This window comes from Pteronotus mesoamericanus, unplaced genomic scaffold (assembly GCF_021234165.1).
Source record: "Pteronotus mesoamericanus isolate MK-2021 breed Mesoamerican mustached bat unplaced genomic scaffold, CSHL_Meso_final contig_163, whole genome shotgun sequence".
Taxonomy (NCBI): Eukaryota; Metazoa; Chordata; class Mammalia; order Chiroptera; family Mormoopidae; genus Pteronotus; species Pteronotus mesoamericanus.
The window spans coordinates 18862024-18887047 of NW_026555064.1; the positions used below are offsets into that span (position 1 = coordinate 18862024).

At 43.1% G+C, this 25024-nt stretch overlaps 1 protein-coding gene across 2 annotated transcripts; it reads right to left on the bottom strand.

Moving 5' to 3' along the window:
- Window positions 1-512: 512 nt before the first annotated feature.
- ADAD1 (adenosine deaminase domain containing 1) lies at window positions 513-24411 on the bottom strand. Of its 2 annotated transcripts, none has more exons than XM_054563503.1 (11): window positions 24240-24411; window positions 22866-23054; window positions 20553-20720; window positions 19258-19326; window positions 18037-18162; window positions 14201-14324; window positions 12648-12785; window positions 11519-11748; window positions 5278-5515; window positions 2573-2705; window positions 513-626 (listed from the first exon to the last, which is right to left on the bottom strand). In XM_054563503.1, the coding sequence occupies exons 1-11, from the start codon at window positions 24409-24411 to the stop codon at window positions 513-515; spliced, it is 1701 nt and encodes a 566-aa protein (XP_054419478.1). The 2 variants fall into 2 exon arrangements, with proteins under 2 accessions (XP_054419478.1, XP_054419477.1); XM_054563502.1 differs by having other exon boundaries at window positions 12648-12818.
- Between the last annotated feature and the right edge of the window lie 613 nt (window positions 24412-25024).

Genomic DNA, 25024 nt, shown 5'->3' on the forward strand with positions numbered 1-25024 from the left:
GAGAAATGATGTTGTAGTGGCTGCTTTTTACTATCACGTTAACATGTTGATCGCAAATATTAGGCACTCAAATGTCCATTGAATTAACCAACAAATGAGTAAATATTATTATTTGTATTCTTGGGTTATAATTTTTAAAAATACTCAAGTGAGATACCAGGACACAATGTTGAGTATTTTTTGCTGTATGAATAGCTCTAACAAAACTTTAAAGAATGACTTCCCTTTTAAACTACAAAAAAGGTAATGGCTTTCTAATGTTTGTAAAAATGAATAGAAAATGGAAACATAATGAATAAGATAATTATTTTTCCAAAAAATAAAACTTAAAAACCCTAATACTTCAATGTAATTTGACATGAATATTAACAAATTTCTGGCAATCTGTAGATACTGCTGTTGCAAGATTCTGAATTTGTAAGCTGAAAATCATTAATATTCTTAAAAATTTTTACTAGTCACAACACACCGAAAAAAAAAAAGATTTTTAATGTGACAGTGGATTGCCTAATTCACATGCTAAATTGCTCTATACAGGGAGACTTCACAATCCAGGAGCCATAGCCATGTTGCTGTAAGTAGGATTTCAACAAAGTTTTAGCTTCTTGATAGGATCCAGACATACACTATAGAAAGGAAAAAAATGGAATTATAGAATATAGGCAGAATTTGGCTAATGAAAAGTAAAGTTAGTAGCCTTAATCTTGTCTCTCTAGTTTGACATTTTAAAAATTAAAATATTTCCAAATTCCTATTTTTTCTCAATACTATTTTTGAAACTAAGTTTTCTTTCCAACACTCCTGAAATTTTCTTTTTATCTTAACATTTTTGATTAAAAGAGTAGTCATACTCACTACCTCAAACATGAAAAATAGATAAAACGTAAAGAAGAAAATAAAAGTCCCCTGTAACCCCCAAACTATACATAACCAGCACTCACACGTGGGTTTCTTTCCTGTGTCTCAGCCTGGCTTCCTTGTGGTGGCCCTGCACCTGCAGAGCTTCAGGACAAGCCAATGACCTCGTCGGCTCCGTGCTCAGCTCCTCACCCCCGCCGGCTGCCACCCTCCCTCCGACGCACTGGCAGGGGAGGGAGGCTCGCCGCGTGGCGGTCCTTCACCGTCTCCCTCGCGGCCGGCCTCTCCCGGGGCTCAGGCAGCCGGGACACGTGGAGCAGTGACCCCAGTCCTTCCCCAGCTCCTCCACTGCGAAGTCCACCCAGTCCCCGGCTGGCCCACCACTTGCCCCAAGCAGCACTGCACCCTTTGAGGTGTCCTGCCGGATCCTACCACTTTGGGCACTTTCAGCTGACAGAGCCCCGAATCAAGACGACCGCCCAGTAGCAAATGCCCTACTTTTGACGGTGGCCTCCCTGTGGTGAAACGACAGGCCCTGCCATTCGCATCAGCAGAGGGGAAGAGGGACGGGAATGGCCCCGGCGGAGGTGGCACGGCCCCTGTTTTGGCCCTGAGGTCTAACCATTTTTCAACAATATGTGCTTTTCAGTGTTTTCTGCCTGTAGTCAATTTCCAAAGTTGTGAAAAAAAGGTTTTTGATTATTTTGTCTAGTTTCATACCGTTTTTAGAGAGATGATCTGCAAACTCATTATACTGCCCAAACCAGAAAATGTCCAGATGAACTTTCATACTTACAAATGTGTGTGTACGTCCACACACACCTGTACTTAATGTGACTGTTTCACAGATAGGGATTATACAGTTTGAGCATTAAGATATTGGTGAAATTAAGAGATGCTTACATAATGTATATCATTACTGAAACTGAAATTAGATAATCAGAAACAATTTAATACCTTGATAACATGGGTATGTCATATTATAAGAATATGGCTCCTTACGTCATTATGTTGAATAAACAGATTTAAAAAGATTATCCAGAATGATCTTAATATTTTAAAATGATGTGTACCCCAACATTTATATGCATGACAAGAAACTGAAATAGCATGCTTACAAGATTAAGATTATTATATTTGACTAATATATGGGATTACAAGTAATATTTTTCCTCTGTACTTTAAAAAAAATTGCCAAATTATCCACTGACACATGCATTACACTAAAAAAAGAATAAATAGTTTTAAAGAAAGAAAAAGGTTATCTACATCACCTACTTAGGCCAAAATTACATGCTGATATTAAAGCTGTTTTAAAGCTGTTTCACAACTTTTAAAAAGATTTGTTTCGATATCTTAATGTATTATTTTAGAATAATTAACTTCCATAGATAGCACAGTTAATATGCAAGCAGAAAAAATTTTATTACCATTTGTTTCTCTAGGCATGGCAGCTGGTTCTGAGCAATGTGTCAAAGCACATACCATACAAAGTACATACCACGGCTACTTCAAGTGACAACACTTATTTACATGCCTGGTTTCTAGCATGCTTATTTAAAAATTAAGTTTACCATTACATGGTAATTACATGAATAGGTCCATATTCAGGACCTATTCAACCAATTTTCGCTACCCATCATCCTGAAATTACTACACTATTTTTGTCTTAAATTATATTCCTCTGATGAACTGCACTCGTTGCAGGACTTACCTTAGCAGCATGGTATGTACTAGCTTCTAGCACATCCTCTTTCTTCGCTTCCCCGGCCAGCAGGTTGAACCGACTTAGCATCGCAGCCTTGCACAGACGACTGGCCATGGACACGCCACTTTTAAATGGGGAACTGAGGCAGAAAGGGATGCAGAGGTCACTAATCGCCGCTCAGTGACTTATGCTGGCAATTGTAGGGATTAAAATCTACCCAGAATGAACAGATATTTATCTCAATTATGTACAATGCATGGAGTGAAATTTTTACATAAAAATATTTGGAATATTTAATTACTTTCTGAAGTTAATTTCTTTAATGAAGTCACAGTTTAAGCTGTTAGACTGTTGCACTGGAAGTAAAGCAGACGGTGGTTCTACTAGGCACTGACCAGGAGGGGCACTGACAGGAACGCTTTCTGGGATGGCAGAGAGGCCCTGCATTTTGACTGGGGGGATGGTCACACAGGTATGTATGTGCCCCTGTCAAAATTTCTGACACTGTCCAGTGCATTTCACTGTGTGTAAATTCTAACTCCCTATCAAAGTAAAATACGAATACCAACACCCTGACCCTATGCATGCAAGTATACACCCATATTTTTTTTTTGTTTTTAATAAAAGCAGGTCCACATATCATGAACTTTTTGACTATTGCAACTCCTTCCCTTCGTATTTTCTCATTACTTGCTCTTGTGATAGATTACAAAAACGGCCTTCATTTCTCCATCTCCACGCTCTTTACAGTATCATCTTTCAGAATCACCATCTATGAGCTGGGTTTGCTTTCCCCTCCCCCTGAACCTGGGCTGGCTTTGGACTGGCTGTGGCGGACAGCCCAGGCCACGTGCCAGCTCAGAGCGGGAACCTCAGGAGGCACTGTGTTCTTGCTCTCTCGGGCCTCCTTCCTCAGCCCTGCCCATGAGCCAGCTGGAACAAGTGTACTTGGCCGCGGGGACACAGGCACCAGACACAGCTGTCCCACGAGATCCACCAAGTGGGCTTTTAGTTAACCTAGAGCTGACCCTCGACGCAGGGGGGAACCCAACAAAATCAGCTCGGTGGACCGCAGGACTTGTCAGCACTAATGAATGGCAGATGTTTTAAGCCACTGCAGAGCTGAGGCAGTTTATGTGCAACAGTAGTTAATGTACGCTCCCCTGTATGAAAGCTACTGATTATGCATTAATTTCCCACCATGATTTTCACTCTGGCAGTTTCTCAGATTCTTCTCTTGGGCTTTTCAGGTGTAAAATGATACCATATGCAGAGTGGTAATTCTACCTCCTCCTTTCCAATATTTTATATCTGACTTCTTTCTCTTGTCCAAATGCACTAAATTAAATGTTAAGTAACCGTAAACAACCATGTTTGTCTAGATGTTAGTGAAAATGCTCTGAGATTTCTTCATCTGTCATGATGACACTTCTGGACTAATAAAGATGCATTTTATCCTTAACAAAAATATCTATACCTGTTTTATTGAGTATATCTAGAATAGTCATACAGCTGTATTATATGCCTTCTTAGAATTTATAGAGATATGGTATTTTTCCCATACCATATTACATTAATAAGAGTTTCTAACCTGGTATTATTTTTATTATGTTACTACCCGCACTTTCCTAGAAAAAATGCCAATCGGTATTACTGTATAAAATACATTATTATTTTTAATGTACTGCTTGATTCTGACTCCTAATATTTTATCTGGCAATTTGCTTGGAGATAAAAGCGAGCCTGCGCACCCACTTCGGCAGCGAGGGGCAGCAGTCTACTATATTTAAGAATCACTCGTACATGACTGATAACAGCATGTTAATATTCTCCTCCTTTCTAGATAATATTGGGAATTTCTGCTACTTACAGGTTTATAAAATTCCTCTGAACCACCTTAGAATAGCGTTTTTTCTAAGGGAGAGTTAAGGTACCTTCTTGATAACTATCTCATGAAAATAATCTATTTAGATTTTTTCCTTCTCTTGTACCAATTTTAGAAATATTTTTCCTAGAAATTTATGCATTTCAACCCAGATTCTCAAATATATTTGTGTGGTTGAGCAAAGACGTTTCTTATGATTCTTTTAATTTTCCCTGTTTCTAAGTAATTACTCCCTAATTTATTATTTTATGAGATTAACTAGTGATGCTTTTCCACAAAGTCCATTTATAGTCCCTTTTTTGTTCTCTAGCTCTTTACATTTCTAGTTTTGTTAGTTTCTTCGTTCTGCTTATTTCCATTATTTGTTGGCATAGCATTTTTGAAGCACCACCTTTCCATCAGCTGTGCTTCAGCTGCGCACCCTACAAGTTCTGATATGTAATGCTTTTGAGACCCTCGTTTCCTACGCATTCTGCAGCTTCATTTTACATTTCCTCTTTGAGCCTGAAGTTAGAGAACTGTTTAATGGTCATGAAATTAACACTGGAGAAACACAGGTTCTGGAAACTGATTTTGAAAGCTGGCTCCACCACTTCCATAGCTTACGTAAGTTATATAACTTCTCCAGGCCTGTCTTCTCATCAGAAAAAGAAATTTTTCAAATTAGTACAATGCCTACAGCATAGCCACATTCAATTAATGGTATCTGTTATTGTTATTGTTCAGAATTCAAATAATCATATTAAAAAAATTTAGAATAAAAACTTGTGTTAAAATGTACTCTTCTGTATCATTTATCATTCTTAAAGAAATTAAATATGCTGACCTTTCAGTGATCTTCCCGCTTAGGCCATCCACAATCTCCAAAGAAACATCCCCTTGTGCCCAGTTCAGACTCAAGGACCTGCAGTCCACGTCGGGTTGAAGGAGAAATGCTGCCGGCACTAAGCTGATGTGAGGCCGGTTGACCAGGTAAAACATGGGGAGCTTCGCCGTGAGCGCATCGTCCACACGGTGCTTGACGGCGATTTCCAAGCCTCTCGTGTCGCTGCAGTTCTCGTCCCCTGGGGGGTGAAAGCAGAGCAAATGCTACCAATACCCGAAAACTCCCCCCAAAACCACAGAGAGGGGTCTCGTGTCCACTTCCTCACCCTGCAACCTGCCACCTGCAGCCTGCCCTCCCCTCCTGCTCTCGGGCAGCTACTTCCGTGTTCCTGACCAGAACCAGGCAAGGCCATGACAAGTCAGTCTCCATTCAAAAGAGACTCCCACGGAAAGTAATGAATTAGCATCCCAGTGAATGAAAGCAAAGAGCCAGAGCTGACCCAGAAGGAAACTGGTACTTTTTTCCAGGGTTTGCCAGAGAAAACTGGCTCCTTCTGTCTGGATTTCTCTGAATCCAGCATGAAATCGGCAGTACATATGTAGCAGTTAAATATGGCTGAGAAACAGTTAGTGAAAATGTTACTTTTCTATATCCAAGGGCCACAAATTACAACTGTCCCAATACCATAACCTTCTAGTTTCGTAACACAAAGCTTTTTAAAGAGGACCATTTCTGATCAAAATTGCACACAATACCAAAAGCTGAGAGTTTTCAGTCAAAATAACTGTTGATGAAGAGAGCTCAAAAAGTTACAGTGTTGTAAGTAGAATATAAGGGCTGCATCAAACTTAATACAGAAGTCAGGGAACAGTCACTCCTATTTAAAAATCAGCAATTCTACAGCAGATCTCTTTGTGCCTTAGAGGGATGGAAGTTCTCACAACAAGAGAATCTTTAAGTACCACCAAAAATATTTCACAAAGTTTTGTGTCCGCGTCATTGGAGGTGTTGAGTTAGCCACTGGACTCGCACTCATGATTATCTGGGAACTAGAAAACAACATAAAAAGAACCTGAGTCGCTCTGACACCTTTTTCCTAAGCGCTCCTTTGAATGGTCCCAATCAAGAGACACTGACAGATGAAGGCTAGTCGAGGATATGCTTGGGCAGAGAAAGGAGATGGGAAGACGTACAGCTGGTGTCCTAGTCATTATTTCTACAATAACTAGAAGACATAAATTCAAACTAAAGCATTACATATTTATTACATAGTGTCCTACAGACTGAATGTGTCCCCATGAAATGTGCAGGCTGAAACCTGCGCCCTGATGCGATGGTGCTGGGCGGCGCTGCCTCACCAAGGTGACCAGGTCATACGCGGGGGCCTCAGAACGGGATGGGTCCTCACAGAAGAGGACCCCCATTCCCCCACATAGAGACACAGTGAGAAGACCAGAAGTGGGCCTCAGCGGACACAGGACCGCTGGCGCCACGAGCGCAGGCTTCCCAGCCCCAGGACTGGGAGAAATCCATGTTTGTTGTTTAAGTTGCTCAGTCTACGCTATTTTTTTGTAGCAGCCCAAACAGACCAAGGGAAACTAATGTGATATGGGGAAAAAAAAAAACCCCAAAACAACAAAACCCTACAAGTCAAACTCTATGAAAGATTCCTTAAACACCAAATTGCTTCACCAGAAGTTTTAATGTGGTGATAAAGCAAATATAATAAAAAAAAAATCAGGTATAGTAATATTTTATTAGAAATTTCACTTTTCCCCTTTATGTATGGTTTAATGATTGACTATACCTGAACTATGAGTTTGAGTGTTTGATTGTATCTTGATGCTAAAATCTTTTTTCTAAAAAATATATGTCTAAAATTATATCACATAATTGGGAAATTTTTATTTGATTTCTTCAAAATGACCTGAAATAATAACATGAAACATAGAGGTTAAAGTCAAAGGTTAAGCTCTACCTGACCTGACAGCTTTTCACGCAGAGGCGATCTCAGGAGGAGCTCATCTGCCACAAGGACCACGTTAAGTCAGCAAAAGCTGCTGAACTGCAGCTGCATTCATAAAAATACAGAGTCCAGACCAAGGAGCGCACCAGACTGTGCTGTGCCGGTCCACACCCAGAACATCACAGCCAGCCTGAGCACCACATTTTACCACCCCCACCGGGACGCCACACGGCACCTGGAGAACACAGCTCGTGCCCCTGTGAAACACATGTGATGTCTGGCTAGGAGGCGGCAGAGAGGTGAGAAGCAAGGTCTTGCCTGTATCTTATGGGAAAGGTGCCCTGACAGTCACGTAACCATGGACAGTAGGTGGCTCCGTCAAGACCTGACAAAGAGGGAGCAGGAAAGAGCAGTGACCGCCTGTCCTAGAGGCGCACTGGACTCGCTAGCGATTAGGACACTAGTCCCAGCGCCATCCCCGTACCACTTCAAAGCTCCCCAGCTGAGCCTGAAGTGCAGAAAGAGAGAAGAATAGGTGTAATTTATTTTTCAAGTGTTTTGGGCACCAGAGTTAGTATCAAGTAGAAAAATAAAGTCACTTTCAAAAATGAAACATGCTGACTCTGAGTATTCCTGGAACATCTGCTGACCACCCAGTGCAAGCCTGACCAAGGTAAGTGGGGCAGAGCCTCTGTCTTAGGGAACCCAGGTGCAGCAGGCTCAGCAGGGAGATTCCAGTCGCTGGTTGTGCTCAGACACAGCTGTCAGAGCTCAGCTTAACACAAGCAGCCGCAGCATGAGGAGTCAGGACAGTTAGGTCCAGGCTCTACCAACCAGCACACAAAGCGGTTTTGGTTGAGTAACGTTCCAAACCTCATATTGCTAATCCGAAAAAAGGAGAAAGGAATGGATACTAAAATCTCTAAAGTCATCAAATGCTTCTTGAAAGTCCAGGAACTGTGTTTAAAACAGATTCCTTCACTAGGAGGGAATCAGCATTTGGTCTTCTCTGCAGTCCAATCCTGCCATTCAAACCAGCACACGGAAAGAACCCCTGCATGGAAACAAACTAAAATCAAACGTTCTGGAAGTTTTTAGACAGATGACCTCATCTTACTAGGATACCCAGGTAAATTATACCTTTAAAAGTTTGAAAACTAATATAAATCCAGCTATTGTTTAATATCTAAGCAAAATGAAAATTTTCCATATTACCCTTGATTGTTTTCTCTTCAAATAACAGTAAATGTCTTTTTCAAATGCAAGCCTAAAATTTTTCTCTTAAGAAAAATAGTCCTGGCTGGTGTGGTTCAGTGGATTGAGCTCCAGCCTGAGAACTAAAGGGTCACTGGTTTGATTCCCAGCCAGGGCACATGCCTGGGTTGCAGGCCAGGTCCCCAATTGGGGGTATGAGAGGCAACCACACATTGATGTTTCTCTCCCTCCTTTCCCCTCTCTCTAAAGACAAATAAATAAAATCTTTTAAAAAAATACTACCATAAAATGACAAAATGAATATATGAGAAAAATCCACAGCATAAAAATTTGTTTCTGAAAATTTTTTAAAAGTTAAATGAAGCCTCAAAATATAATACTCTCTCCATTTGTATCTGATCTATTAACTTAGATTCTAAGAATCAAAATAAAGAACTTCAAAAGATTTTATGAGACCTCAGAGAAAAGGGGACAAGGTCATTATCATCAAAAATTAGAGCTAATCTGTATTGTCACTTAATGCAGAATGAAAGGAAAGCAAATGTTGATTCTAAATCATGAAGAATTTTTTTAAACAATTAATGGAATAGATTGTTTAAATCCTCCACTCCACATGGCTGGATGCTTTTAAATTAGGGTTAGATGACCCTCTCAGGAATGGCATTAAAAGAGCTTGTGCAGTAAGTGAGAAGCTGCACTAGATGAGTAACAAGGCTCGGTGAACGAGGAAGATCTGTTTAGCTGTCCAGATCACGCTCTTCGGCTAGTGACGGAGTATTGAAGTGAGCCGTTCACACCGTCTGCGTCACAATCACCTGGTGATGCTCTTTTGCCTCGAAACCCCTCCCCCCCACACCCTCCCCCAGAAGAGCTTAAGAGGCCCAGAAATATGAATTTCTTACAACTTAAATATATTAAAATTGTTTAGACTATCCCAGACAGAACACCAGTAAATTAGCTTTAGATACGTCCCACGAAGACGTCCAGAAGGAGAGCAGGGGCCATTTGACAAAGTCTCACCACGTCTGTACCGCTCCCTGGTGGCCCCCATCACTAGGTATGAAAGGACAGTCAGAGTGACAAGATCTAAGTTTCAAGCCTATGTTCCAAGAGCTCAGCTTATACTAACCAAATACTAGATAATTTTAGAAGAATCTACACCCATTCTCTTGCAAAACTAAACGTGGTGTGGAGTTACACCATACCAATAACACATTTTAAAATATCTTTCTTCACTAAAGTCAAAGAGAGTCTTAAATGCCACAGCTGTGACTCTAGAAAAGGCACAGACATTTCTTAGGTGATTTATAGACATTTACCAAGAACAAAAAGAGCCTTTCCTACAGGAGAATGACAAAAGTTTAAAGTGTCTGAGAAAGCATATGAACTGACTAAAAGAAAACATGATGAAGAAGAACTTTGGTAACCAAATTAAATCTCAGAAGCGTATCACTTACAAGAATGTGTATCAGGAAATGCAGAGTTAGAAATAAACACTTCTGAGGGTGTAAACAGGCGCTCTCATGTAGGTAATGTGGCTAGTGGAAATGTGATCTGGGTGTAACTTTGTAATATTTTCCAAAAGCAAATGCATACATCCTTGACCTGCAGTTCTTCCAGGAATTCATCTTATCGCTATACTTTTACATGTGTAAATATTTTTATTTTTACATGTTATTTACACACGTAAAAGTATAGCTATAAGCTATTAGCATTTTGGTAGTTGTAAAAGATCAGAAACAATCTAATATATCCCATCCACTCACAACTGGTTAAATAAATTATGATACCCTTATACAAAGAAACACCATACAGCCAGCCATGAGCAATAAATGAGAAAATTCTTTATATACCTATGTGAAAATTTATGATACATTGCTAAATGAAAAAGATGCACAAGAGTATAAATTGTATGATCTCATTTGTGTAAAATACAGCAACAGTGAAAAAGAAAGTATGCACTTACTGCTATAGGCATAAACTGCATTTAGAAAGAAAAACAAGAAGGCATAGTCACACCGGGGTCACAGAGGCAAAAGGGTGTCTGGGCAGCGGAGGGGAGGGAGGCTGCCCACGGAACACCCTTGGGGGCTCTGGAGTGGAGAGCCAAGTAATGCACTTCCTATACAAAGCAAATAAGCTCAATATTGAACATTAAATAACCATTTTCCTAGTTATAATTTATTAAAGCTGAATCAAAGAAAAGTGACAAGAAAACACAATATTCTGTATACATACACAATTAAAAAAAACATTACCTACAAGAGAAATTCCTAAAGAAATGGGTATAAAGTATGCACAACTATGGGGGAAAAAAAAACCCACAAGAAAAAATTAACAAATAGCACCACCTAAAAACAAAGATGTTACCCAGGTGAGGATCTAGAGCTTGCGCATGGTGTAATTGCTACCAAAATTTAGCAGAGCACAAAGAAGAGCCACACAGTAGTAGGACTTAAGTTGACCCACAAGAGTACCTAAAGCCTTGAAACAACTAGGACTTTACGAAAATTATAGAAATGAGCTCCTAAATTGTTTGTCACTGAAATGATGTCTGGAAAACCACTGAAATATAAATACAGCATTCTGTAATATCCCCCACCAAAGAAAGAAGTAATTTACTGATTCACCTTATTGATTTTGTGTTCTGCTTACCTCCTACTCAGAGGATCAAGATCATAAGCAAACGTGTGAAAAGGGCATTAAGGGCAGGAAAGAATCAAAACAGGCATTGGGTATCGGCCTTATTTCAGGGAGAGCTAAACGTAGGCCATTCGATTTGAGAAGTTCAAGGAAACATCTTCCAAAAGTAAGTAAAAATTGGATATTGTGCAAGTTAAAGTGTAAGTTCAAGACAGAGCACATCTAATTGGCTACCCAAAATGTGTAAGTCTTGGCCTCTTGGAGAAGGACAAAATTTACAGTGTAGGAAGTGTGAAATAACATGAAACAGTGGCTCTGCTTTCTTCCCTCACATGCAGTGGCACACGACAACCTGAGCCACGCTGACAGCACTGTCTTTCCATGTGAAAGCACCGGGAGGCACCGGGCCGCACTCACCGACAAGCACGCCGCTGATATAGACCGGCTGAATGAAGTGACTCAGCAGTGCCCCTTGGACACCAAGCACTTCCCACTTCATCAATTTGTCACTTGCAGACATACTGCTTACTCTGTTGGCAACATCTGCAGGACAGTAGACAGTCAGGTAAATTTTGCCTTCAACAGCCACATGGAGACTCAGTTCTTCATTGGCTTCAAATGCAGATATTGAATGTGGATTAAGACGTCTGGAAAAAGAAAAGTTACTTCCTTTAACAAACAAGGCTGACAAAGGTAAAGCCACAATGTACATAGGAATTGTTCTCAAACATGTTCAACTGGCCAGTGTACATTTAATTCCAGTAACAGTGGTAGAGGCAAACCCTAGGCAAGGCAGGAATGGAGTGACTTGGTTCCAAACATTCTTTATGTGCCTTAAAATCAAATGAAAACCAAATTTTTTGTCCTTACTACAGTTTGAGTCAACAAAATTTTTGTGCAAAAATTTTTAAAAACTACAAACTGAGGTAATTATAAAACAAAAACTGACAGTTTTTATTTGAGATTCATCTCCAACACAATGTTAAAACAATAAAATCTAAAAAATTTTTCTTGACATTTCTTTCCAGAAACACTCATTGCCCTTGTTTTCAAAAGTGTTAGAATTTTTAACAAAATATTACCCATGGCTTTCTGCCAATGGTTAGCCTTGAAGTGAATTTTACTTTATTTTTTTGTGCTTCTCCATATGGTTTAATTTTCAGGCTAAATAAAGCTACCCATTCATCAAGATAATGAAGTTTTGGCCATACACTCACCAGAAAAACAAAATGCACTCCTTAACTCCTGTATTACTATGTGAACAGCGCATAAATCCACACCTTTTAAAAGTTTATGAATTCTTAAAACTACAGATTTTCAGCAGCACAGATAAGTGAGTGAAGTGCGTCCATTTTTCAGTAGTAGCAACAGATCAGAGTGAGTGGAGGGGAGGGAGATGGAATTGCAGCCTCTTGCCGTCCACAAATAACACCTCAAGGCTGGAGGGGACTATGCAAGAGACGACGTGACTTCTCCTGCTGGAGGGGTCCACAACACCGGACATGGTCCCCCCAGCTGCTTTTGAAACAACTCCCGTAGTACTTACAGCTGTGACTTGATCTGGGCTGACCCTTTAGGCAACTGGTTCATGTAGAGGTAAATGTTGATGTTCTGTTTGACAGTGAGTAAATTTGAAGCTGGCTCAGTACAGAATATTGATTTTTCCATCATAGCAGGATTTTTGCTGTAGAAGAGTAGAAGTTGTCTATAAAAGTACCTAAAATAAATGAATTATAACTTTATCAAGTCATACAGCTTAAAGATGATTATCTTAATGAGCATCATATTCCTGTGTGTCATGAGCAATGTCCCTGAATGTCAAAATGGTGACAGTAATAAGAACTCCTAAAATAATCTCAGCTTTATTTAAGGAACAGTCCCTTGGGTGACTGCCGCTCCCCTCTCGTCTCCCATGCAGGAGACCCATCTTCCTCCTGACCCCCTCCTCCTGCCTCAGACTTTGAAGACCAAACCCCAGCGCACAGGAACAATATAGTGAAGACCACAGTTGTATTAAGAAGTGAAGCAGATCTCCTGAAAGATACTACTAATCAAAAAAGGGACAAACACTATTCTGCTTATTTAAAAAATGATTTTAATCCTATTATCGGAAATACATGCATAATAAAAAATTAAGCACCAGTATATAACACTGCCAAGCATGGTAAGAAATAAATCTCAAAGAGGTATCTTTAAAGAGGTCATGTAATTCAACAGCACCGGGGGGACGCGAGGACAATGAGTTGCGTTACCTCAGTGGACTCTCCCAAACTTTCAAGATACATATTTAAGTTTTTCAGATAAAGGAATATACATAAACTTGTTTTAAAATACTCCAGCAAAGAAAACATCACCTCAAAAAGTGAATTTGCATAGATTAAATAAGAACAGACGCATGCTGATAACTTCATAGTGGTGTCAGTAGGCTGGAATTAATTATCTTATGTGAAAACGTCCATTGAAAGGGTTTATATAAAGTTCAGACCTCTCCTGTTTTTACACAAAGGGACTTCCCCACAGTAACCCTCTGACCTCGCTCCCCTGCTGGCTATCGATCCGCTTGCAAGGAGCGGAGTGACTGAGTTCAGAAGAAGAAACTGGGCATGCTCACCTCGTCCCCACCCTCTCTTCCTCTCTGAGGTCTGTCAGCCCACAGGTGGCCTTACCTACACACTCTTACATGGTGAACTTGCACAGACCTCCTGAGCAGAAGCCATTGCCAGTGCTGCTCTGGGCAAGTACGGCTAATTCAGGGGTGAAACACTACCAAGCCTACGTGGTCTCCATCTACAGCTAGTCTCCCTAAGTCCTTTCATCAGCAATAAAGATGGTATCTTGGGAAAAAAGGTTGTACGACTCAAAACTGGATTCGTAAGGCCTTAATATTAAAGCCACTAAATCCACCGATTAGATGTTGCAGTCCCCGTGAGACGGGTTCCCAAAGCGACGTGGAAGTGATCAGATCAGATGGCTTGGATGAGAGATGGCCACACCCCTGGCTCAGAGGGCAGAAGAGCGCCTGTGTTAAGACGCACACGCGCAGTGCCTTTGGGTGAGCGCGTGAACACGTGACGGCATTACCTGTGCTTGCTGCCTTACCTAAGGAGGGACCTCCTGGCCGTAACAGCGGCGTGTGTGTCGTGCAACACCCTTCCGTCCGGCTTAATGCACTGGCTGTAGTTGTACTCACCCGTGCCAAGCGCCACAACTTCGTACCGTCCTGCTGGGGGGCAGGGACAGCAGCAGGTTATTCTAGCCCCTCTGCCCTATGTCCAGCCGCCGCGCCGCTGGCTTACCATTTTCGTCAGTAAAATACATGGTCCCAGAACATGGAAAAATAATTCTACAATTTCAAGTAAGGGCTTGAGAGTCTTCTAAGCAGCAAAAATTTTAAAACACTTCAACAGCTCAATTAAAACAGCATGTTTCATATTATGCTATTGCATCTAAATGTTTACCTAGCAGTAGAACCACCAGACACCCTTTTCCATCGAAGCTGATTTTGCTTGCTAAGAGGCTTCAGTTGCCACACTACTTCTGTGTTAAGCAAATTATTCAGAGTGCCTCCATTTTTTCTGAATGCACCCCAACTCTCCACACCAACTTCCAGTTTGTGCGACTGAAACTGCTTTTTCTGAGGAAACAAGCACCTTGCGCTCTTCCCAGTCTTGCTCCATTTCCTTTTGCTGCGTCCTAAGGTTTCCCTGACACTAGGCTCTGAAGGGACACTGCTCTTCTCTCCTTTCACACTCTAACTATGGGGTCGTCCCAGAGCCTGGTCCCCATTTCGTTGCTCTTTTTCCTCTCGATATTCTTCTGATTCTCCTGCTCGTTCTGTCTTTACTTTGGTGTTGATTTCAGAAACTCTCTTAGTCTTTCCAACGAAGCTCAGTTTTCACATTTGTGGCTGCCTAAGGGACTTTCATTAATTCAATGACAGTCGCTGAGGCCCTAACAAGTACCAGGCACTGAAGCAGTTGCTGGGAGTAAAGGGCTGAGCCAGCTCCCCTCATGAAGCTTCTAACAGGGGACTGAAAAAACTGCAGTTAAGGGTCTTGATGGAATCAAACAAGGGCCTAATGCAAAGAATGAGGAGGGGAAGGCCACCTCACACAGACAGTGGGCAAGACCCTCCGACTCCAGAAGGGCAGTTTCAGGAGGAGCGGCCAGACGCACAGGGGAAGGGGTGGCATTTCAGTCACTGGAGGCAGCTCGTGCAGGCCCAGGCTGGAGAGAGGCCGGTGAGGCTGCCTCGGGGGAGGGCAGTGAGGGGCACGGCAACGGCGGAGGCTGGAGAAAGAGGCGTCATAAGCCGTGCTCAGTCCGTGGGTTTCACCCAAGAGCTGTGGCAAAGCCACCGGAGTCCGGAAGCAAACAGCACATGGGGTCACATTCTCTGTGTGGAGGATGCGGTATGCAGGGTCCAAGAAGCTGAAGGAGGGGGCCTGGTACAGTAGTCCAGGGAAGAGACAATGACTTAAGTCTCAAATGATGGAGGTTAAATGGAAAAGATGATCAGGTCTGAAACGGAGTTTGGGGATATAATCACAAGGACTTAAGAGATAAATTACAGGGTGTTGGGGAAAGGGATTAAGAATGGATGACTTAGATTTTTAGTTTGGCTCAGCAACTGCGTGAATGCGATGTACTGAGATGGAGGACGTTAGAGGAGAGGCGGGAGCAGATGGGAAAAGAAAGTTCCACGATCTCCAGTATTGTTGCTCCCTCCAGCAAGGGGTGGGGGTGGGGGTAAAAGGGAAAGCTCTGGGATGGTGATAGACGTTTGGACTTAAAAAGTGCAACAATGTGGTCAAGAATTCAGCTTCTCAACTCTGTAGCTCCACCTGCAATGTTTCATGCAGATACTAACGTTTGATAACGCAGGAAAAAAGGGATAACCAAAAGGAATCCATCAAGATGTAAGAGGGGACAGAATCAGAACTTAAGGGAAGGGATTAATCTCTAGGAGGAGACACCCTTCCTCTGCTCCAACAGTAGAGAAGATGGATACAAGAGCAAGAAAGGACACAAATTTGGTGGCAGGGGACAAAAGAAAGCTTGGATTTGATAGCTTCTTACAGACCCAATCAAAAATTATGAGGTGAGGCCCCCAGGGACAGCGAGGATGAAAGAGAGGGTGGGGGGGTATTGGGAACAGAGGAAAAGCACGAAACGGCCACCACAGGGCACGTGTGACCACTCGAGCCGCAGACAGGCCGGCTGGGCCGTGAGGACGCCCACGCGGGGCTCCCACACGCATTTTAAGCGCGCACTAGTCGTGTCCGTCAGCCCGGGAACATGCGCCGATTCTCCTCGGGCTTGCAACCCGTTTCTAACGCCAGACTTCTTCCCTCCCGTGTGCTCTCTGCACACCTTCACGCCAGCTTCCCTGTGTGCACGGGAGCACCGCTCCCCCATGTACCTTCAAATGTTATTTTTTAAAATATTTTTTCTCTTCCTGTTCATGTCTATCTCAACTCTGATGCAGGTACTCCATTAGCTGTGATTCCCTCATTCAGATCCAATCCTTACAATATTTGTAAAAAAGTGTTGGTTGCCTATTATTGCTTAAACATCAATTATCTTAATCATCACAAATGTAATTTATTAAGCTTTTACTAAATGCCAAGCACTGGGCTAAACACTTTATTTACATTATATCCAATCCTAACAACTTCATGAAGCAGAAGTTGTTACAATTTCTATTTTTAAGAAATAAGAAAATTAAAGCAGAGAAATGTTAAATATGTAACTTGCCCAATGAAGTAGCAGTGCTGAGTCTGATGTTAATGTTCCCAACAGCTACAGTACCTTATCAGTCCCTGTTAGAAAATCTTTCACAGCTTATTATCAACCTTACTAACTCAAACTTTTGACTGACTTTTACGCCACTCCATAATCTGGTGACATCTTATCGAACTATTGTGTGTTACTCCCCATAGAGACTCTTCTGCACGCGCCAAGCTCTCCCACGGTCCCACGAACGGTTATCTCCGTGCTGGTCCCTTCCCTCACCTGTGTGTGTGTCTCTCTCCCCCGACCGTATCTTCCTTTCTTCATTTCTCCAAACCTTACTAACCCTTAAAGAGCCAGCTTAAGTCTCACCTGTCCCAAACAACTTAACTCTATCAGTTCCTTCCTGCCTATGAATTCTTATGCATTTTTGGATTACAGAAAACAATTTTTAAATTTTATTCCCCTTAGACTTAAGAATGGAGACCAAATCTCAAATTGTTTTATGTTATCTTTAATATCTTATTCAGAGATGAATATAAAATTCAAAGACTTTTAGTTAATGATCAACCTAGAACATTAAAGAGTAAAATTAATGTAGTTGGAATCACATAACATCCAGACAGAAAACCAGAGTGTTCATGATCTTTCATATTTTAATCACTTCTTATTTAAAAATGAAGAAAGTATGTTAACTTTTACAGAGCCCTTCTCCATGTTTGTTTTACTGGGGATTAGATTTCAGAATTACTGTTTAAAATGGTAGGTATTTTACCATTCTGTAGTTTTCTATTGGTTCCTGGTAAGTATACCTTACTTTTGAGAATCTGTGTTTAATGACCCACAGCAATTAGAAAAGGCCACTTCAATAAAACACCATCAACAGGAGCCAAGTCGGTTAATTAAAATACTACTATATGCTCTGGCTGGTGTGGCTCAGTGGACTGAGTGCCAGCCTGCGAACCAAGGGGTCGCTGGTTTGATTCCCAGTCAGGGCACATACCTGGGTTGCAGGCCAGGTCCCCAGTAGGGGGCATGTGAGAGGCAACCACACATTGATGTTTCTCTCCCTTTCTCCCTCCCTTCCCCTCTAAAAGTAAATAAATAAAATCTTAAAAATAAATACTATTATAGTATAGTTCAGATCATTAAAGATACCTCAATTTTTTACATACTGACATATCCCAAATATTTGGACTTACCTCTTTCAGTTATAAAAGCAGCCAATGAATTGCTACATTTCAGATACTCTGAATGACTATAAATTAGTTGATTAAATGTTTCTTTAACAATATGAGAAATCTTCGCATACTGCTTGTGTCTCCCTTCTAGAAAAAAAAATCAAATGGAATATGAATTTGAACACTGTGGTTTCTCCCAGAGGCTTCTATTATTCCTTTATAGTTTCACAATTGAATGAGTCAAATAATTTAGAAAGATATGTAAGAAAGTTTATATTTAAGTCATGATTGAGGTTTTAAAGTATTTAAGTTGTAGTTTCCTTGGTCTTGAGTGACAAGTACCATTAAAGAAAACGAATATATTAATTGACATGAATTTCCAGACCATCAAGCACTAGGAAAGCCATTGGTCTTTATTAATGACAAGCCCACCAAGGGACAGAATCTTCAAAAAAGCAGTTACATGAAAGTGATGAACTATCTCCTTCCAGGAAAAAAATGGTATTACTTCAATCTTTCTTCTCCATTCCTCATTTCTCTGATTTTTTTAGCAACATATGAAAGGAAATTCTCCTCTTTGTGGAAATATGACAGGTTTGAATGATAAAATATTAATGCTTATTTTCGTACTTGTGCATACTTTAATTATATGTTGTATTGGGTTGGCCAAAAAGTCTATCAGATTTTTTCTGTAAAATACAAAGACATTTTTCATGTTCACCAATAACTGTATTGATTCGGATATTCTGAGCACGTTGGCCGTCTCCCGCTATTGGCTTCTAGTGGGCAGAAGCTGGGGTGCTCCTAGAAATCTTCCAATGGGTAAGGCAGCCCCAGGGCAAAGAACTATTTGGCCACAGTATCAATAGTACCAAGAAACTTCCCAAACCACTTTTGACACATTCAATCAGTTACAGTAGCTTCTCCACACACTGCACAAATCTTTTTTTGTTATTTCAGTTGCATTTTTACCTTTTTTGAAATAATAAAGCATAATACATCGAAAAATGTGTATTTCCTTCCATCTTCAATATTAAAATGGTTACACAAAAATTCACTATTTTTGGTGTTTTATAAATGCACACTGATGGCAGCTGTCACAATACAATCTAACAAAATTGTTTCAAGTAAAGTTAAAGACAACCATCATATGGAAAAAATGTAACAACTTTTTGGCCAACCTGACACAATTTTTAGTTGGGTTATTCTGCTAAAACAGAACACCACAAAGGACTTTCCTACCATAGTGCACTTTTGAAACATATGCTGGCTCAGGTGAAGCGGCAGGTTCTGCAGGGATGGGAGGAGGACCTGCGAATAAAACCAACAGAGAAGCAAACATAAAACTTCACTGTTCCAAGAGCAGGTAGCTCACTATTCTGTAATAAAATGGCAATCCAAGCAGGATTATTTTGTTTGTACTCTTCTGCCAACTCTAGACCATCAAATACCAAATAACTAAGTCTCCAGGAATGTCCTTCCTATTTGAAATAAATTGCACACACACATTTCTGGGTTTCCTAATCTTATGCTACTATAAAGCTTATAGTAGCTATAGTAGTTGCTTTGTAACAGATAAGATGTTCTGAAAAGAGGTCAAAATGACATCCTGTTTTAGATGCTTAACAGTTTTCTATTTACAGTAATACTGTGTAAAACATTTAAAATTAATAGTCTATTAAAAATTTAACAAACAAAAATGATCATTTTCAGTGCTCTTTCACCAAAGTGTTTTTTAAGGGAATACTACATTCAAAGTTTTCAATCCAAAGTTAGGAAATCCATGAAAAACAAGAAAACATGATAGTAAGCCAACAGGTAAACCAAAATGTAACCTAACATGAAGTGAATATTGACAAAAACTGCTTACCATGCTAGTATATATAACATGTTAACACGTTCTGCAAATTGACGTGTACTAAGAACTCCCATCATTTGACCGTGTATTATTCATGCGCACTGCTGAAGGGCTTTGCGCGTCAGCCACAGGAGGTAGGTACCAACGTTGGCCCCGCTTTTCAAATGACAAAAACTTAGGCTTAGAGGACAAGTCATCTGTCTTTTTAGCAACAATCCAACCTGAGCAATCTAATTCTGCAGTTTACTCTTTTAATGTATTTGTTATGCTACTTAAGGCTGTTATTTTCTCAAGTAATTCCAACATTACTGAATTTAATGCAGGCAAATGTCACAAAAATTGCATTAAAAACCTCTAAATACTAAATGCACAGTGAAAAATAAGAATCCAGTAAGTTATGGAGAAAAACAAGTTTCAGGGACGGAACCCACTGACAATCTGACAAGCTTTCAGGCAGTTCAGCAACATGTTTTTCTCTTTTGAGATCGAAATACATAAGAGCAATTTTACCTATTAAATACATCAGCATTCAGATAGCAATGGAAGGAAATTACTCAAATCCTGCCACTTTTACCTTGTAGCTGCCAGGGAACTCTTCATTAGCATAACATCTTTCAGGTGATTCCCTCTGAGACAATAACACCTTACGAATAAATACTTTATAATCCAGAGTATTTACCTGATGTCTCTAAATGTCTTGGTTCAGGTTCATCCAGCTGTAGAAGTTCATCAAGAGCTAGTTTTGCTGCATTGGATCTAGACTCCTTTTTATTTTGTCCCAGTCCAGTCTTGTATTGAATACCATCCACCACAGCACAAAAAGCAAAATATGGTCCCAAAACGTTACCTTGAAAAAGAACTCAGAGTAAATGCTGCAGGACTTCACAGTATAAAGCTGCAAAAAGTATCTGTCATACAGGACAGCATCCAAGAACAAGATTGTGGAAAACCAGCAATCTCGGCCTGTCAGGTTTTTTGTGGGGCCAACACAGGTTCCAAGGAGGCTGGTGCGTCCCTGAACTAGTTCTGAGCAGTTCTTGGAGCGGCCGGCTGCGTCCCATTCAGCAGAAGGGCCAGCTTTACACGACAGGCCACACAGGGAGTGACAGCCTCTGGCATAATGCCTGGCAATGGTGAGCATCCGAGTATCTGCCAAATGACCAATGATAGGCAAAATGCGGAGGCTCTGGCGGCACCTGTCCTCTCGCCAACTTCAATGCCAATGGAGTTGCCCTTCTCCCTCCCTGAGGCACCCGGACACCCCTGAAAGTGCCAGGGCGGAGGGCGCCTTTGAAGAAACGCGCTGCCCCTCTCGGGAGTCGTGGTCAGCAGCTAGCCCGCGGCAGCTGTGGGGCCAGTGGGGGAGGGGCTCGCCAGGAAAACCAAACACAAACGAAACAAAGAATTACAAGGGACGTGCACTCATCCAAAATTCCTACAAGGATCACCTTTACACAATTACTTTTACTAGTTTGCCCATTTGCCTGATTTAAAAAAAAGGAAATGGAATCATTTCCTAAATTTACAGGCCAAAGAATTTCCCAGCTCCAGATTTACTTGCTGGTGTTGGGACTTCAGGAGCCACTTGGAAACACCAGTCTCTTCTCTGGCTATGGGCGGCTAAGGACACTGTCACCGCACCCGAGCCTCACCATTAGCTTTTCTGCTTCTCGAATACCCCATTAACTACCGGCTGTTTTTGAAGCAGCAACCAGGTTACACGCAACGACTGGCTGCACCTGGGAAAACTGCTGTCCTCTCACCATCAGCAACCTGTTCCCTGCGTTTTCCCTCCAGGACCACCCGGGTTCCAATCCAAATGTGCTGCACCCGAGGGTGCTCTCTGCCTATAGCAAGGGGCCCGGCCCATTCCTACACATGAGACACCGTACACTGAACCTGCTAACGAGGACTGCGTCGGGGTCCTGACACGCCCCAGGTTCTGGAGCTTCGGTGTGAATGGGTCTAAATCACCTGTGGAGCATGTGGAACATGCTGATATTCTGGTCGCACCACCAAACCCATGGAATCAGAATAATCTATTAGTACTATGCACAGAAAATAAACACCGCTCAAAATCAGTAGGTTATGTTTTGAGGAGTTTTTGCGCAGCTCGATGAGGATGTGCCCCAATCAATTTTACCTTACTGGGATCAAGAGTTTACCTTTTCCAAGGGCAGTTTGAGAAGAATGGAGGAAAGCTAGCTAGTCACACAGAAATTAAGCCCCAGTACCGATCACATGAACTAATCCAACCAACAGTGATGGACCCAGGAAAACTCACTTCCACACCGAGACCCCGCCTGCACAGACAGGGAGGCACACGTGTGCGCGCCGTTTCAGGCACTGTCAGCGCCTCGTAGGAGCACTTCTCTTATCCCTCCACCCTCCCAAAGTGCTTCCCAGTCACTGGGCACAGGTGACGAAATCAGAAGCTGCTTTCTGCCTTTGGCTGGTCTGTGCTACCGTGGCCTTCCAGGGCACAGTGCGGTGACAGAGTCTGCTGGGGGCGGCGGTGTAGAGGGAACCACGGGGAAACAGTCACAGACAAGTCTGCAAACGACTTTCGGTCATGTGTTTTTTTTGACCTGTGATCCCTGAATTTCAGAAGCCAAATCTGACCATAATCTTTGTTAGGCATCAACCTCACAGAATCCTGTACATGAGATAATCATAGTCCAAATACTTAACATCCCTAAGAAGTATCTTTACTCTCTAAGTATTTACAACTAAGAATAACGCATGAGGCTCATGACATTTCAGTTCAACAAGCCACATACACAAAAAATTAAATCCCATGATTAATTTTGTATGAGTTATTTACACATTCTCAAGAAGTTAAATATTAATAAAATTTTCTGAAGTATACTAGTAGTTATCTAATCCCAACATTGTGTGAATACAACAAATAATCAAATTTAGTACCACTTTTGTGCTCTGCATTTAACAGGACATGTCCCACCCTGTAAGAAGCAGACGCAGCTCCACTTGCCTGTGGTTACTGTTTCCTTCAGGTCAAGCTGGACCCGCTGCATCTGCGCGAACTGGTGCAAGGCCGACACAGGGTTAATCTCACCACGTCTGTATTTCATTATAAACTCCTTGGGTATTTTTTTTGGAGGAAGGACAGGATTTGAAATAGATGAAAGACCTTTGGAAAGCAATGGCTCTGGGAAATTACCTAAAAACAAATGTTACGCCTGTCAGTTTGGTAAATTAAAAAATAAATAAAATGAGCAGCAGCACTAAACCTTCCTCTAAAGTGGAAGACCGTCCCTGCCACACTTAGTCGCGTACGTGCTTTTCATTACACACAAGTTCCTGCTAGACAATTCCGGCGCAAACCACCAGTGCAACCTGGCGCTCCGAATACTGTGTGCACGTTGGGCTACTGAGCCTGGTTTGCAAAGAAGGGCCGTCAGTGCCCCATCACCAGCGACGAGGACCCGCAGGATCTCAGGGACGCCACGGTCTCCAGAGGCTCTCCACGCCCTTTGTCCTCATGGTGCCACTGAGGCCTACGATGGGGTGAAACACAGACCTGGGACTCGGCCCGCATTTCTCGCTTCCCATCAACAATTTCATACCATCTTTTACCCTGAATTCAGTCAAATCGTGAGAGGGTGTCTGTCCCTGCTGCACGCGACCCGCTCTGCCGAGTGACCCGTGGAACACAGCCGGTGCGGGTCCAGCCCCTCCCTGGGGAGGGGCAACAGCCTCACCTGGCTCGGGCAGACACAGCCGAAGCGGGCGAACAGCCAGGCACTAAAACGTACCTGAGCCGCGGGGAAAGGAACCTACAGGCCGCATGCCAGGCGGCGACCAGCCACAGGTACTGGGCTGGCCAAAAAGCCGATTATGTTTTTTCCGTACAATAATTTCATGTTCACTAACTGTACTGACTTGGGTGTTCTGAGCCTGTCGCCGTCTCCTGCTATTGGCTTCCAGCGGGCAGGGGCCGGGCGCCGCTCAGCACCTGCCCAGGCGCCAGGCCGCCCGCGCCGAGGCCCGCCCGGCCACCGCGCCAGCAGCGCCCAGATCTCCGCAAACCACCCCGCACAAGTCTTTGTGCTTCAGCTGCGTTTTAACCTTTCTGGAGACAACTAAGCCTGATACAGAAGTGTTGCTTGTTTTCTTCCACCTTCACTACTAAAATGGCCACGCGGAAAGTCACCGATTTCGATAAATGTCTTAAATGCACGGTGACAGGACAGATGTCACCATACAATCTAGCAAAACAGTTTCAAATGAAGCAAAAGACCAGTAAGGGCTACCAGAGCCGCCCCCACGGGGGGCAAAAGGCACGGGACGTGCTGGCCCCGCCGCACCTGCCCACAGGCCAGGGACCCCGGGAAAGGCGGCGTACCCGTCACTGGGGTAACCTTGGAGGCCAGGCGGGCCAGGCTGTCGCTGTCCGAGGACGGCGTCGCGCACGGCCTCACCGTCGGGGCTGGCGGCGGAGCCGGCAAGTTCTTCTTCAGCATCTGAGCAAAGCTGGGGACGCGGGCGCTCTGAAACCAGCCATTGTTGGCCGACATTTTCTCACCTGCGAATCACAAGAAAGGTGGCACAAGGGGGCACACGCGCCGGCCCCGGCTCTAACTGACGTCGCGGCTGCCTCGGGGCTCGTTTCGGGGGCAGGGGAGCCAGCTCTGCTACCCCCACCCCAGGCACGGCTCGCTCGGGGCTCCGGGGAAAGAGCGGGAAGGAAACCCCAGCCCCAGGGGACCCGCAGCGCCCGTTGTGGGCGGCCTCCCGCGCTCCCGCCAACTCCCACCCACCGAAATCGTCCTTCCGGCCCTGCGGGCCCGACTCGGCGGGCCGAAAGCTGTGGCCCGGCCACAGGCCGCGGGGCTCGCCGGCCGACGCCGTTGCTTCCTCTTCCGCGCCTCAACCTCTCCCTCCAGGTCGCTGTGTGGGAGCGTCACGCGGCCGGCATGGCAGCCCTCAGAAGCCGCCTCGTGCCGGGTGGTCCGGACTGACAACCCCCGCTCCCGCCCTCGTCTAATCCCCCACCGTCTCTGCGCCTGCGGCCCGCCCCTGCACCTGCGCATGCGCCCACTCAGGGTGCGGCGCAGCCGAACGTCCTGGGCGTTGCGGCGAAGTCACGTGCGTTGGGCCACGTGGTACAGGCCACACGCTCTTAGCGTG

Excerpts from the sequence above, each read along its gene's own strand:
- ADAD1 (XM_054563502.1), bottom strand. The coding sequence starts at position 24,411 with ATGTCGGCCAACAATGGCTGGTTTCAGAGCGCCCGCGTCCCCAGCTTT. Across the intron at positions 19,327-20,552 it reads AAGACATTTAGAGACATCAG|GTCCTCCTCCCATCCCTGCA; the intron begins GTAAATACTCTG and ends TTTTATTCGCAG. Across the intron at positions 18,163-19,257 it reads TGTTTCAAAAGTGCACTATG|AAGGGAGACACAAGCAGTAT; the intron begins GTAGGAAAGTCC and ends TTTTTTTTCTAG.